At 36.4% G+C, this 13,562-nt stretch overlaps 1 protein-coding gene across 2 annotated transcripts in view; it reads right to left on the bottom strand.

Annotated features, from left to right (window-relative positions):
* Positions 1 to 13,562, bottom strand: part of LOC135208816 (protein AF-9-like) — a 137,573-nt gene that overhangs the window by 22,885 nt on the left and 101,126 nt on the right. For both annotated transcript variants that reach the window (XM_064241357.1, XM_064241358.1), the window contains exon 4: positions 6,649 to 6,687. In XM_064241357.1, coding sequence (XP_064097427.1) covers positions 6,649 to 6,687 — 39 coding nt within the window. The remainder of the gene's footprint in view (positions 1 to 6,648; positions 6,688 to 13,562) is intronic.

Genomic DNA, 13,562 nt, shown 5'->3' with positions numbered 1-13,562 from the left:
GTTTACTGTGTATCACTGTAATGACAAATGATTTTGTTAACCATTTGTGCTACATTTTATCATGAAAAGATTTGTTCTTTCACTTACAATTTTGTTAATATTGTTCAACTAGACCATCTAACTCGGCACACAGAACACTGGCTCAATTTAGAATTTTTTTTATTATTATTATTATTATTGCATTTGATTGTTTTCATATTTTATCATTACGTTAAATTTATTGTGAAATAAAATTTTATTTTTTAAGTGAATTGGTACTGCTTTTACATACATCTAAAGTATAGATTTTACTGTCTCTTATCTCCTCAACAATACCACGACGCATGATAACTTAAAATCATTCATTCATTATTCCTCAAAAATATAAAGGCTCCCTCCCTCTACCTCAAGTTAGCTATGTATCACCGCAATGACGAATGATTTTGTTAATCATTTGTGCTAAATTTTATTGTGAAAAGCTTTGTTCTTTCATTTATTATTTTGTTAGTATTGTTCAACTAGACCGTCTCACTCGGTGCACTGAACACTGGCTCAATTACGACTTTTTTCCTTTTTTTGTAATGCATTTGATTGTTTTCATATTTTATTATTAATTTCACTAAATTTATTGGGAAATTCCCTTTTTATGTGAATTATTAATGCTTTTACACACATATACAGTAATATTTTAACTCTCTTCTGCATCTCTCCTCAACATATAAACGCTCCGTCGTTCAGTCTCTGGGCGTGACATCACCGTGGTTACATTATACATCTTTTATGCTAAATGTTATATTGAAAGCTAAATTTTATATTAAATGCTTTATACTTTTATTTATTTGTCGAATATTGTTATCATTAAACTATATATGTATTGAAGAAAAAAAAAAAAAAATTAACTTGTACGACCCAGTAGGCTGTCGAATACAAGTATAAAGTATATAATTAATCAGTCAGTTCGAAGTACGAGCATTTGTTCGACAAACGAAACAAAATTTTCTAGAAATTTGTTTGAAAAACGGAATGTTTGACATAAGAAATGCTCGACATACGAGGTACCACTGTCTCTTACAATAAATACACTCAGAATTGTGTGAACTTTAATAATATAATAATAATAATAATAATAATAATAATAATAATAATAATAATAATTATAGTAATAATAATAATAATTTTAAAAATCATAACTTCGTAAAATTACCATACATTCACGACTGTTTTTGGAAAAGAGGTGACACACCAGGTTGGAAATATTAATTTTTAACTTCCCTTGGAGGGTACAGAAATTTTTTAAGAATATTTTTTCTATACCATGGGCATATGCATATCTTCCTCTTTCAATTCTTGAGTTATGTTTTTTTTTTAAATAGGCCATCCTTAAATTACCCAATTCTACAGGTATGCTTAATATTATTGAGCCTGGACTGCGAGGGAGGAAAAAAAAATGCACAAAACTAGACTGCAATGTCTTGGAAATAATATTTTCATACAAAACCACTAATTGAAATGCCATTCTGGTATGCTGAAATAGTCCCAGATATTCATTCTCTGCAGAAATTTAGAAAACATGGTAGTCTGACAGCAGTAATGTGCATGATTGCCCGGGAACCTCTGCCTAACAATTGCAAGACAGCTCATTTCTCTTGCTATTGATAGCCACTAGCTGCAAGAAAATTGGGATTGGGATTTACCGGTTTGTATTTATAATTATTTCTTAAACTAAATCCATTTCATGACATACATCTGAGTCCTAGGGATTGAAATATGTATTAGTCACAGTTCCGCAGGACACATGGGATGCTGAGACCATGAGACAGAAAACCTGTTATGTAAAAAAACCTAGCGGTCATAAAATAAGAAACTGCATTTTCAACCTGCAGAGGCATGAAATCTCAGGTCTACATTGTAGAATCTGCCTAAACGACTGAAGTGTCATGTAGAGAAAAAAAAAATCTCAAGCTGGTATATAATGAAGAATCTGCCTAACTGGAATCTACTGTGAAGCAAGAACCACCTGAAATGCTACCACCACATGACTAATGAGGTGAAGATCATCTATCACCAGTCTGAAAAATAGAGTACAAGAACTCTTAAGATTTTGTTTTCCAAAGGACAAGAAGAGCACCTACAACACTGCTACTGACACAGTAGTAGTGTTATTAAGAAAACAAGATTTAAACTATTCATGAACTGTTTAAATCTTAAACTGTTCATGAACTGTTTAAATCTTAAACTGTTCATACATTATTATTGTGTTCTCTCGACTACTGCTACATAGCACAACCATTTCAAGGTCAAGACGAGATTACCTGCTTATGTCCTTGGTGACCATGTAGGACCTAACTTGAATGACTTAAAAATACTTATCTGTTGGTCTTTAATTCTAAAGAAAACTGTGAGTCCCAAGTAGCAGAATCTATCCCAGTGATTCCCACATCTATTATATTTCATGGAAACTCTGAAGCTGTTGTCTGACAGCTATTACAAGGTCTACGTATTTTTAGAGTACATGTCTAATCACATAGACACTCATGCAGAATACTGCTCAAAGAATCTTTGTATGGTTGCAAGTGTATTTTGAGCCGGCCATATAAACCAATCATTCTATATAGAGCTGTGATCTACCAGAGATCACCACATAACATTCCTGTCCCAAGGAGGTGAGAAAATAAATATGGATAAATGAGTCACTAGCCTCTTGAATCTTGATCTTGTTAACATTCAAACAAAAACATAAACAAACCCATATCATTCTCAACAGCTGCTCTTAAGGATGGTTAAAGTCCTTCTGATGAAGCACGAGCCCCAGAAGGGTAAAACAGATGGACAGTCAGATCCCACACTGCTGGATGGGCACTGGCCTGTCACCTGCTTCACCAATGTTCAAGTCTCCTGTAGGTTGGACAGTTCCCTAACATGCAGAGGAACCTAGGAAGCATGACAACAAATAGACCCACTAAATGAGGCCGACTGGGTTAGAAAGACAAACTCTACATAGAGTTTAAGAGCAATTTATTACTAAATACACACACCACAAATGCAGGTGATTGCTCTTTGTGCATGGGGGTGATTTAGTTACCTCATGAAGGGAATGGGGCTCCACAAGTTAAGGGTGATAGTCTCTAAGCACAATTTCCCCTTGAACAACTGTACTCACTATACTACTTGTCTCCTGAACAGACTTCCCTATCATTTGATATCAAATTAAATTCCAATAAGAAAAATGTACAGTAAGTCCTCGGGTTACGACGGTCTCGACTTACGCTGTTTCGTGGTTACGAACGCGCCCCCATAAAAATATAAAAAATAATATTATGCGTCGTTCCGTCTTACGCGGTTTAGCGTCGTAAGCGACGTAAACAAACGCGAACTAGTTTCGGGCGCACGGCCGAAGAATATGCTTTGTGGGGGAGAGGACGGCGTCGCTTCGCTATGCTCATTCCTCGCCCATCCAACCATTTTGGTTGTTTACGCTGCCTCTCTCTCCCTCGTGTTGTATCGTTTTTTTTTTTTAACTTTTTGCTCTTTGTTATGGCTCCCAAGCGCAAGGCGGGACATTCTTTGATGGTAGTGCATCGAAGAAAAGAAAGGCCATCACCATGAAAATTAAAGTGGACATTATAAAGCGATCTGAGAAGGGAGAAACGCCAACAAACATTGGCCGCTCGCTTGGTCTTAGTCGTTCGACTGTTGCTACCATTATCAAAGATAAAGAGCGCATCGTTGAACATGTGAAAGGATCTGCTCCCATGAAAGCGACAGTGATAACCAAGCAGCGTAGTGCCCCAGCATCTCCAGCATCTTCTGGAGGTTCTTTTTCTCTTCACTAACCTCCCCCAGTCTCTCCAGCACCGCAGCTTCCTCTCCAGTGTGCAAGCCAACCAAATTAATAAAGGTAAGGAATGGTTCTCTCTTTGTTATTGATTCGTATTTACATTAAATCATGTGGTATTTTTTAATGTTCCGACTTACGCTGAAAATCGTGTTACGACGCATCTTAAGAACGGATCAACATCGTAACCCGAGGACCCCCTGTAATTCAATTCCAATTAAAAAAATGTACAAGCAACAGTGTAAGCAAAAGTTCTTACACACCAATGTAAAGATTGCTGGGAAGCTTTCAATAAATAATTCCAGATGGAGTGGCAGAACACTCATATATAAAAGACAAGAGTTTATATTCTTGTAGGAACAACTCAAGCTTTATTACTACCAGCAGTACATTAGTACACAGAAGTAAATACTGTTTGAATGCCTTAAAAAACTACAAAGGCTTTTGACTTTTTCTAAGGCGTGCTTCCGTGAGTGGCCCCTACAGAAAGTAAAATGCTCCCCCAATTTTTTTACTGACTGACTTAAGTTAAATATATTCCTGTATTTAGCAGTGGCTCTTTCTTTACCCATAATTTGTGCTTCCATTACCATACACAAGACATATCATAGATGATTAACTTCTTGACCAAAATCATAGGTTAACCTAATGTAAAAAATTAAAAATGGTATAAAACAGTTTGATAATAGGCATAGAACAGTAGAATTCCTCACATAAACAAATATTTTGAATCTTAAATAAAATTATACTTTTTATGTTTATAATGTTATTAATCATAAATCACTGGGTGTTAACCAAGCAAAAATGACAAATTTTTAAACCAATTTGTATTCTTCATAGTTAACAAATCTGAGGTCTTAACGATAGGATATTTTTCAAGTGTTGGCTGGTAACTGGTTAAAAACAATCAAAGATTGTAAGCAAGGAATATGTGAGATTTGGCAACTCCTGCTCATATGAGGTGATGGCTGGTCAGGGATCGTGCACTGCCTCATGATGTATTCAGTCTTTCCTTAATTGCCTTGAGTAGTAAGATGCTATTGCTTTTGCTCTCCTTCCAAGCCAGTTGATTTGTGTCTGTGTTTCTTTCATTTCAATGTGTTTGTTTCTGCATTATGTAATAATACAAGCCATATTAACATGTATCTGACTTGCATCCACTTCTGAGATGAACTAACTATTCAGTCATAACAGAACCATTGCTATAATAGAATAGCTACAGTGGGTTGTTCCATGGGTTGCAACATTCTTTGGGTTATACTTGAATTCTATACGTATATACAAAAGTACATACGTGTACATATTTGGAAGCATTAACAAACTACAAGAGATTTCCTCATATTTGTTAAAGCTGAAGCCTTCATACATAAAATTTTGCAACACGTAAACTGTGAATTTTCTTTTACCCATAATTTAGTTTCATTTTTTATGAAATACCAGAGGTATCATAAATGATTGATTTATTGGGCAAAATCATATTACTCTTATACTGTATGATCTATGAAAATATTTACACAGAAGTGAATGAAAAAAGAATCCATGGTAACTACCATAAAAACATGCACACAATTTTAAAATGCTTGTAAAAACTCACTGGCACACAATGACAACACCAGGAGGCAGTAGAATTTATAACCAATTTACCCTTAACTGAAACTTGAGTTTTAAAAAGTAAACTTGACTCAGGAAACTGAAGAAAGACTTGACAACACTGGAGATAAGTGTAACAAATATGATGACGACAGACAAAAAAATTGTGAATGTCATTTCAATAATTTGGAGCTAAAATGCCATGCACTAAGAAACATCAACAATTCAGAACATATTAAAATATAGTCTGAAGGACTGAATACATGAAGGTCATTGAAACTCAAGCACAGACATGCACCGTAAAACCTCTGACATACAAATACATACAGAGGATTGCCCAAAAAGAAACAACTATACAAAACAAAGTTACTGGCATTTCTTTAAAAATGCTGAAGTCTCCTCCACAATGAAAACCCCCTCGCAACATTACACATCCTGGAATGTATTTTGAGTGATAATGTGCTGGCTGCACAGAAAATTTCCTCCTACCTTTTCTGTGGCCTAAAGCTGGCAACATTTCAAGGTAGAAAACTTCATAACAGTTGACAAACATGGGTATGCAGTTACGAAACAGAGACAAAAAATAAGTCATCATGAGGAGTTGGAAAATTGTCATCCAAACTAAAAGAGAAAAAGTAATAATTTGATTTCAATGTAGTTGATCATGTTTCTTACAGAAAATGCTAAGAAACACAACATGGGTGCTGCAAGAAGTCACTGTACATGCTACCATCATTCGTTACTAGTGAACTTTTGGCAAAACATAAAATGAATCTTATTCCTAAGTTACCCTAAGCTACTGATTTAGCCCTGCAAACTTTTTCTTGGTTTTCAGAGTTGAAATCCATTATGAAAATAACTTTTTTTCAAAAGAAATGGGAGCTTTATCAAATTTCTCAGGCGTCTAACCATTAACCCATGGAATGTGGTCCACAGCTGGGAAAAACCATTGAAACAGGTGTACTTGCTGTGGTAGGGTCCACTATGATTGAAAAAACCTCGGTTCAAAGTTGTGAATAAAGCAATATAGTATTCCTTGATAAAAATTTACGTTCTTGTTTGGAAATCTTGAAATATACACCAAAGGAAAGTTAATAATAGAATGTTGATATTCTACAATGCATCCAAGTTGCCTTTATTCTATTTAATAAATCAGAACACTACATACTTAGCAACTAACTTAAATAATTATTTTTTTCATCGTGAATAAAGAATACAGTACACAAAGTTTTTCTACGACTTACCTAGATTCATCTTTCTTCTCCTTCTCCTTTTCCCTCTCCCTAAAAAATAAAATTCACACAATTATAATAATTTACATTAGAAAATAAAACTAATATACTTAAGTGTTAATTCATAAACTCTTAATTCACACCACTATGAAAATTCCTGACAAAATCTTGTATTCTTGCAAATGGGCTATAAGTTTCATTCACATAATTACTGTTAATAAGAAGTATAAGTAAAACAGAGAGCCCAAGAAGTGGGAAACTTCTGTTTAACCACTACCTTCTATATGATCCTTAACCTCACTCTACATAACTTCATTATAGGACCATGCATGCAAAATGCAATCTTAACTTCAAAGTTCAAAATTTATGGCCAAGAAACATATTTAAAAAAAATTATCAGAGTTAAACCATAGGGGACCAGACAAACAGAAGGTAGGTTTAAAGGAGCAATAAGGCAAAAAGGAAAGTGGGCAAAATCTAACAAAGGGGACATTAGGAAGCAGAATGGCTGATGCATAACAATTCTGGATTACAAGTGTTGAAGCCATCGCAAATGTTAACTTAAATAATACAGCGGGCTCCCCTTATTCGCGTTCTCCAGATTCACGGATTTCTCTCTGAACCATATCTACCCATTATTCATGGGTAATTTGCCTAGTGGCTGTATTTTTCTAAGAGAAATGTCCACAAATTCCTGGTTTTTTAAAATCAATTTCATTATAAAATGCACTTTTGGTGATAAAACTATAAAAAAACCAGGTGTAAATTTTTTTAGTTGGTTTTTCTAGAGTTTTACCTACCAAAATAGGCAGTTTTCAGCCTTTTTATAGGAGTTCCAACTACTTGTGGATTCTAAACATTCATGGAGGGGTCTAGTACGCACACCCATGAATACAGGGGTGGGGGGGACCCACAATAGTACAGTAATAACCTGAACTTGCGCAATTTGAGATGCTGAAATTCCCTCTCTCTCTCTCTCTCTCTCTCTCTCTCTCTCTCTCTCTCTCTCTCTCTCTCTCTCTCTCTTCCAAATAAAAAGTGCTGTTTGTTCATGAAAAGCAATTTCAGAAAAAGGGGACAGCATAGAGTTCTTAAAAACGAGGTTGAGAAGACTTCTAAAAATAGATACAGTACGGTCCCCAGTTATGCAAGAATTTAGTCGATCCACGGCCTTGCAGAATTGGAAATTCGTGTACGTATTTAGAAACAAATACCTTATGGGAATCATTCCAATAGGGCCAAGGAAAACAGCAACTTACCTGCTCAAACTTTTTTATACTACCCATTTTCAATGTACTATACTGTAATTTTTTTCTAATATGAAATTGTTCTTGTGGATAAATAAAATTTGAAAAAGTTTTAATAACTTGAAAAAGTTTAAAATTACACACAGGATGGTGAAAACTCCCACACATAAACAATGCCACTATTGGGTGCAAGTGTACTGTACAATACAGTAATTTCCTTTAACCCTGAATAGGTGCGACGGGTTGTGCTGGGCGTTTAAAAAAAATGTTTTTTTCTTTTTCTCATAAATCATCATCAATCTCAAATCTGGGTGTGATTGACCTGCAAGAGGCCAGCAGAACACACACTACAATCATGTCAAAATCATCTAGGGCTTTTTCCAGAACTGCCACATGAAAGAGAATCCCTCCTAAGAAAGATGATGCTCTTAGTGTCTTCTTGTTTAGGTATGAAAGAGTGGGAGGAGCATGTCCTAAATGAAAGTCCCTACATCTAGCCGCAAGAAAGAGCTTAAGGTTAAGCATTTCTGACATAAGCTGTTTCAGGGAGGTATTAAAACTATTCACCAACTGATGGTAAATGTACAAGTTGTCACCAACAAGGCCAGAAATTGAAACACGGACATTGTTTGCTGAACAGACCCAAACTAAAGAATTAACAATCCCAGTCATGGTACCCCAGGCCCCTTCATATTTTGAACAATCATCCACTGAAATCCCAGCCTGAGCCTTCAAAGACTTACCATAGGCAGATAATACATTAGCCATATTATTGTTCAAGGTCTGAGCTGAGCATGAGGGACTTTAAAATATTTTTTTCCTGAATGTCAAGGCAGAGATAGGAATAGCTGGCGTTCCCTCTAAAAACCTTGGCAATTGCCCTATTGTTAGCAATGTCTCCTGCTGTTTCAACAATCTCAAGAAGGTTCCATTCCCCTAACAAATCTGGATGCCTGACCCGAAGAACACCATTTGGCCTGAACCAAAAGACCTCTAGCCTCAGAGAAAAAATCCATAACAAACTCCTGCATGCCTCTCTACATTCCCACTAAGGCTGCCTCTCCTTCCCCAGAATGGCAAGTCTTATTGGGAAAATTCTCTGCAATATCTGGTAAGGCAGGAACAGAGTCCTGATCAACCCCTTCCTCATAAAAAAAAAAATCACCTCCTGAGATCCCTCCACCCCAACTGACGAAGTAATAGCAACCGAGGGCTGTATGGACAACTCAGTCTGCTGTGACCCAAACTGAAACCTCACTCTACTAGCCAGAGCACGCAGGTCTTCTACGGAAGAAGACTTCACCCTACCAAACACATCCTTCCTATCCCTACCAATATCAATACTTTTCTTCACATTAGGGGAAAACCTAATGCCCAGATGTGATCTGCTCTCTTTAACCTTCCCAAAACTAGTCCCAACATTAAGGTTATTACCCACCCATAGAAACCAAACTATCTTGAGTCACAATGAACAGTAATTGGTCGAGGATAATTCCCCCAACCATCAAACATATGACAAGATAAGCAAGATCCTGACTTAACTTCATGGAATCCAAAAATCTGCATAGGAGATAATCCCTCTATAGGTCTAGGAGGTCACACATCCCATAAAATACAAGATCATGTGGCCTGGAGCAAAGTCTCACTAACATAACTGCCTGACCTAGGCCTACACTGATCTTCCCTATCACCCTCAAGATCCACATCACTATCCCTATCTAGCTGAATCTCAGGGGAAAGGGAGACTCTAGAAACCATGGTCCTGCTAGGCACTCCAGTCATAACATTGCCACTACGTGTGGAATGGTGTGGTAATAAATGCACAAACTGTGTTGGATGGGATCGTTTACAGACGACGCCAAAACAGGACCATGGGAGCTGGAATAAAGATGATTAGCCAAATCCCTAACATCAGCTAAACTTTTGATCTCACTATCTACAATATCTATATAGTTACCACCAAGAATAGAGCTCAAATCATTAAAAGATACACCTGATCTGATTGTTTGGTCTACCTCACAGTCCAATAATGCAACAGGTCTGACCAAATCATCTAAACTCTCCCACTGACCTGGTAACACTGCGAGATCTGGTAATACTGCAAGGTCTAGTAACACTACATGATCTTGCACATCTGTGTACAGGAACGAAGGAGAGCCTACGCTATTATCCTGCACATATGCAGCCATACGCTTACTTTTAGTCCTATGCTTGCTATCATTACTCCTAATAAGTACTGAAAGCTGTATACTCCTGATATTGCAAGTCAGACCAATCCTTACACTGATCTCAGCTAATCTCAAAGCAATTATACCCCCTACAATTAGAAGATAGTATGACCGTGAAAATCCAATTTACCACTTAACCACTTGCAGCAAGTGCAGTGTCTTGTGTTTGTTGAAGCTGATGAAGCTGCACTGCTATGACTGGATAATTCTTCCATTATAATGCAGACAAATATACAATAGGTAATAGTATGAGTGTCGCCCAATACACTGAAGAGCTGTCAAGTGTCATATGCACTGGACAGTGACACAGAAAGGAATGGCTGGGTGTTGGAGGGAGCTCCGGCACTCCCCCAAATGGGAGGTGAGAGATTCAGGTCGTTTTGACTTTTATAACAACTAGGAACAAGCTACAGTGGTCTAATTTCTCAGAGGTCACTTGACTTGTTGCCCATTGTTTTTGGTGTAAATTCCACTTATGTATGTATTTAAGGATATATATGTGGCTGTATTATATGTGTAGTAGACATATATATGCAGTAATTTAATGCGCATTGAAAGTTTAGGATTCAATGTAAGTAGGTTTCTCATCCAGTTAATGGGCATGATAGGAACATGCAATTATTAGTTCTGCAGGCTAGTATGAAACACACTTTCATCATTACAATAAGATACTTGAATGCCTTACTCGTCTCACCCTACTGATTCTGGGGTGCTTGAGAGACTTATTGTAAACACAAAATAAGATCACTGAATATTATGGCACTTGGAGAGACGAATGGGAATGTGAAGGGCGTGCGAGAGAAGCAGAGTTATGGAAAGAACACAATGAATGAATCATTTAGGCTATATAGCTGGGCACAAAGACACTCAGCCAGCCAAAAATAGGACCTGAAGGAGCTGGAAAAAAAAAAAAAAAAAAAAAGATGAAATGAAGTACAAACCTACAAGGATTTAAAAATGAAACTAGGAGAAAATCCCAAAGATCACCAAGAGGGCTGGACAGCAAGATGAAAGATGCAGGAATAGATGGAGTAACAAGCTAATATTAGGTGCAGCTAACTGCTAAAGGAAAATGTCAAACACCCTTTATTAATGCCTACACACAGAGAGAGGGTAGAACTTGTTATATCATGATTGTGAACACGAGTGGGAGAGTACAAATATGTCAAAGAATTGCATAATACAACTGAATGACACAGGAATAAAAATTAAAGGGTTATAGTAAGTGCTCATAGTCTAAGAACTGATAAGTTAATTGAACTGGTAAGTCAGTGTTTGTTGCGAATGGAATTGGAGAACAAGTGACTTGATCATAAAAGGTGACCAAAACTATAGTTAGTAGGTATAGAGTTCCTAGAATCAAGTTAATGTTGAGCTGCATGAAAAACATTTCTGGACAGGTGTGAATGTTGAAAATATATGATTTCTAAAAAAAATATTAAATATTAGCAAGAATAAAATACAGATGAAAAGTTTGTTGAATTATGTGTACATATGTATTAAGTGGATGGAAGAGCAAGTTAATGGGGAATAGTGAAAACTGACATGGCTGAATACAAACCTGATTAATATCTGATCAAGGAAAAATTAACCTTTAGTGGAGAGGACGGGCAATAACGTGGCTATTTAGGTAACCAAGACAAGTGAGTTTGCTAAAAAAGGAAGTGAGAATAGAATCAAAGGAGAATAACGAAAAATAAGTTAGAATAATGAAAAATAAGTTATGACTAAGACACTGAAACAGAAGTTTGCGTGTATGTTTGGGTCACGGAGGGGAAACTAAAAAACTTAGGTGTAAAAGGAAGAGTAGTAAGAAAAAGGATGTTGATATTAAAAGGTTGACAGTGTAATGGCAATATAAGAGATGATCTCTTAGTATTTGGAAAGGGAATGAATATAGTACTAGTAATAAAAAAAACTATAAAAAAATCACACATGTACATCAAAGCATGGACATTACAGAGAAGTTGTATATCAAGAACAGTAAATGCAGAAAAAGGTTGAGTACATGGACCTAACAACAAATACAAAGAGAGACGTAGTGTCTGAAGAAAAGATGGAGAGTACTTTGAGGCTCTTGAAGGTAGATGTTACAAAGGATCCAGTATAAATGCTTGTGAGATGAGTTAATGCAAGGAAGGTAATTATAAGAATAAGAGAATGAAAAGGTGCTGGGAGCTGATTGCATAAATAGTGGGATTCTGCAGTACAATAGTGCAACTATGATTAATAAAAGAGATATCTATATCTAGTTCAGGTAAGTTATGTATGGAAATGGTAACATCTTCAATGATTACCATACTAATTGCTCTTTTGTACAGTATAAAAATACAGGTGACAGAAGCTACTACAGGTAAAACAACCATTAGGGAATAACACTGGTTATTACACTGGAATGGTGATACGAAGGATTTTAATCGAGAAATTAAGTTAGAAGACATAAGAGACAGACAGGATGAGAATAGTTTTTGATATCGTGTGGATCAAGTATTTATTGAATAATTATCATGTGGATCAAGTATTTATTGAATAATTGAGTGAAAACTTTGAGAGTAAAAGGAAAAAGCTATTGGTATATGTGGCACAGACTACACTGACCTAGAAAAAGCTTTAGATTGCACTGATAGATGTAACATACATGGTGTTAATGTATCACGAATGATTCTCAGGACACCCTCTCATCTAACCACTATTTTAATACTTTTAGTAACTATTCAGGAACTATTTTCAGTTGACATTACCAACTGCTTACAAGAGTAAGTTTATGATTCCTTGCACATACCCCATTCTCAAATACAATGTATGTTTCACTCTTATTTAAAAAATGAAATTTTCATTATTAAAATGAAGTTTTATTGTATACTTACCGAACAATTATAGAGCCGTGATTTCCACGAGCGGGCAGGATACTAAATTCAAATTTAGCGCGTCGGCGTCGCCAACCATGGTGGTGATGACGTCATCTCCCTCCACTTGCGGGAGAACCAGGTACAACTGCCCAGGTGAATCCAATTCTTTCTGCCCGTCCGTCCACCTAAGGGGAGGAGGGTGGGTATAATCATAATTGTTCGGTAAGTATACAATAAAACTTCATTTTAATAATGAAAATTTCATTTTATTGTAGTGTCTTACGAACAATTATAGAGCTGATTACACATTTATGGGAAGGTGGGATTCAGTGACCACTAGTATTTTTAAATGTTACATTTATTGCAATACCAGTAAACACTCAAGGTGTCTGTTTACCTTACCTTGTAAGAGAGCTACAGCAGACTGTTACTGCCTCTGGTCGGTGCTCTTCTACTATTGTAGAGGAATTGGAATTTGACCAAAGTTAGCCTCTACAGGTGGAATCCTTCCGTAGTTCAAGCGAGTCAAGGCTGACTGACGGAGGATAGTAACAACAAAGATTGCCCTTGCCCTGGGCTAAGACCAGAAATTCAATCATACA

Source organism: Macrobrachium nipponense, chromosome 35 (assembly GCF_015104395.2).
Source record: "Macrobrachium nipponense isolate FS-2020 chromosome 35, ASM1510439v2, whole genome shotgun sequence".
In the NCBI taxonomy this organism is placed as follows: domain Eukaryota; kingdom Metazoa; phylum Arthropoda; class Malacostraca; order Decapoda; family Palaemonidae; genus Macrobrachium; species Macrobrachium nipponense.
Note: the sequence above shows the minus strand (reverse complement) of the source record. Positions and strands in the feature narration are given on the sequence as shown.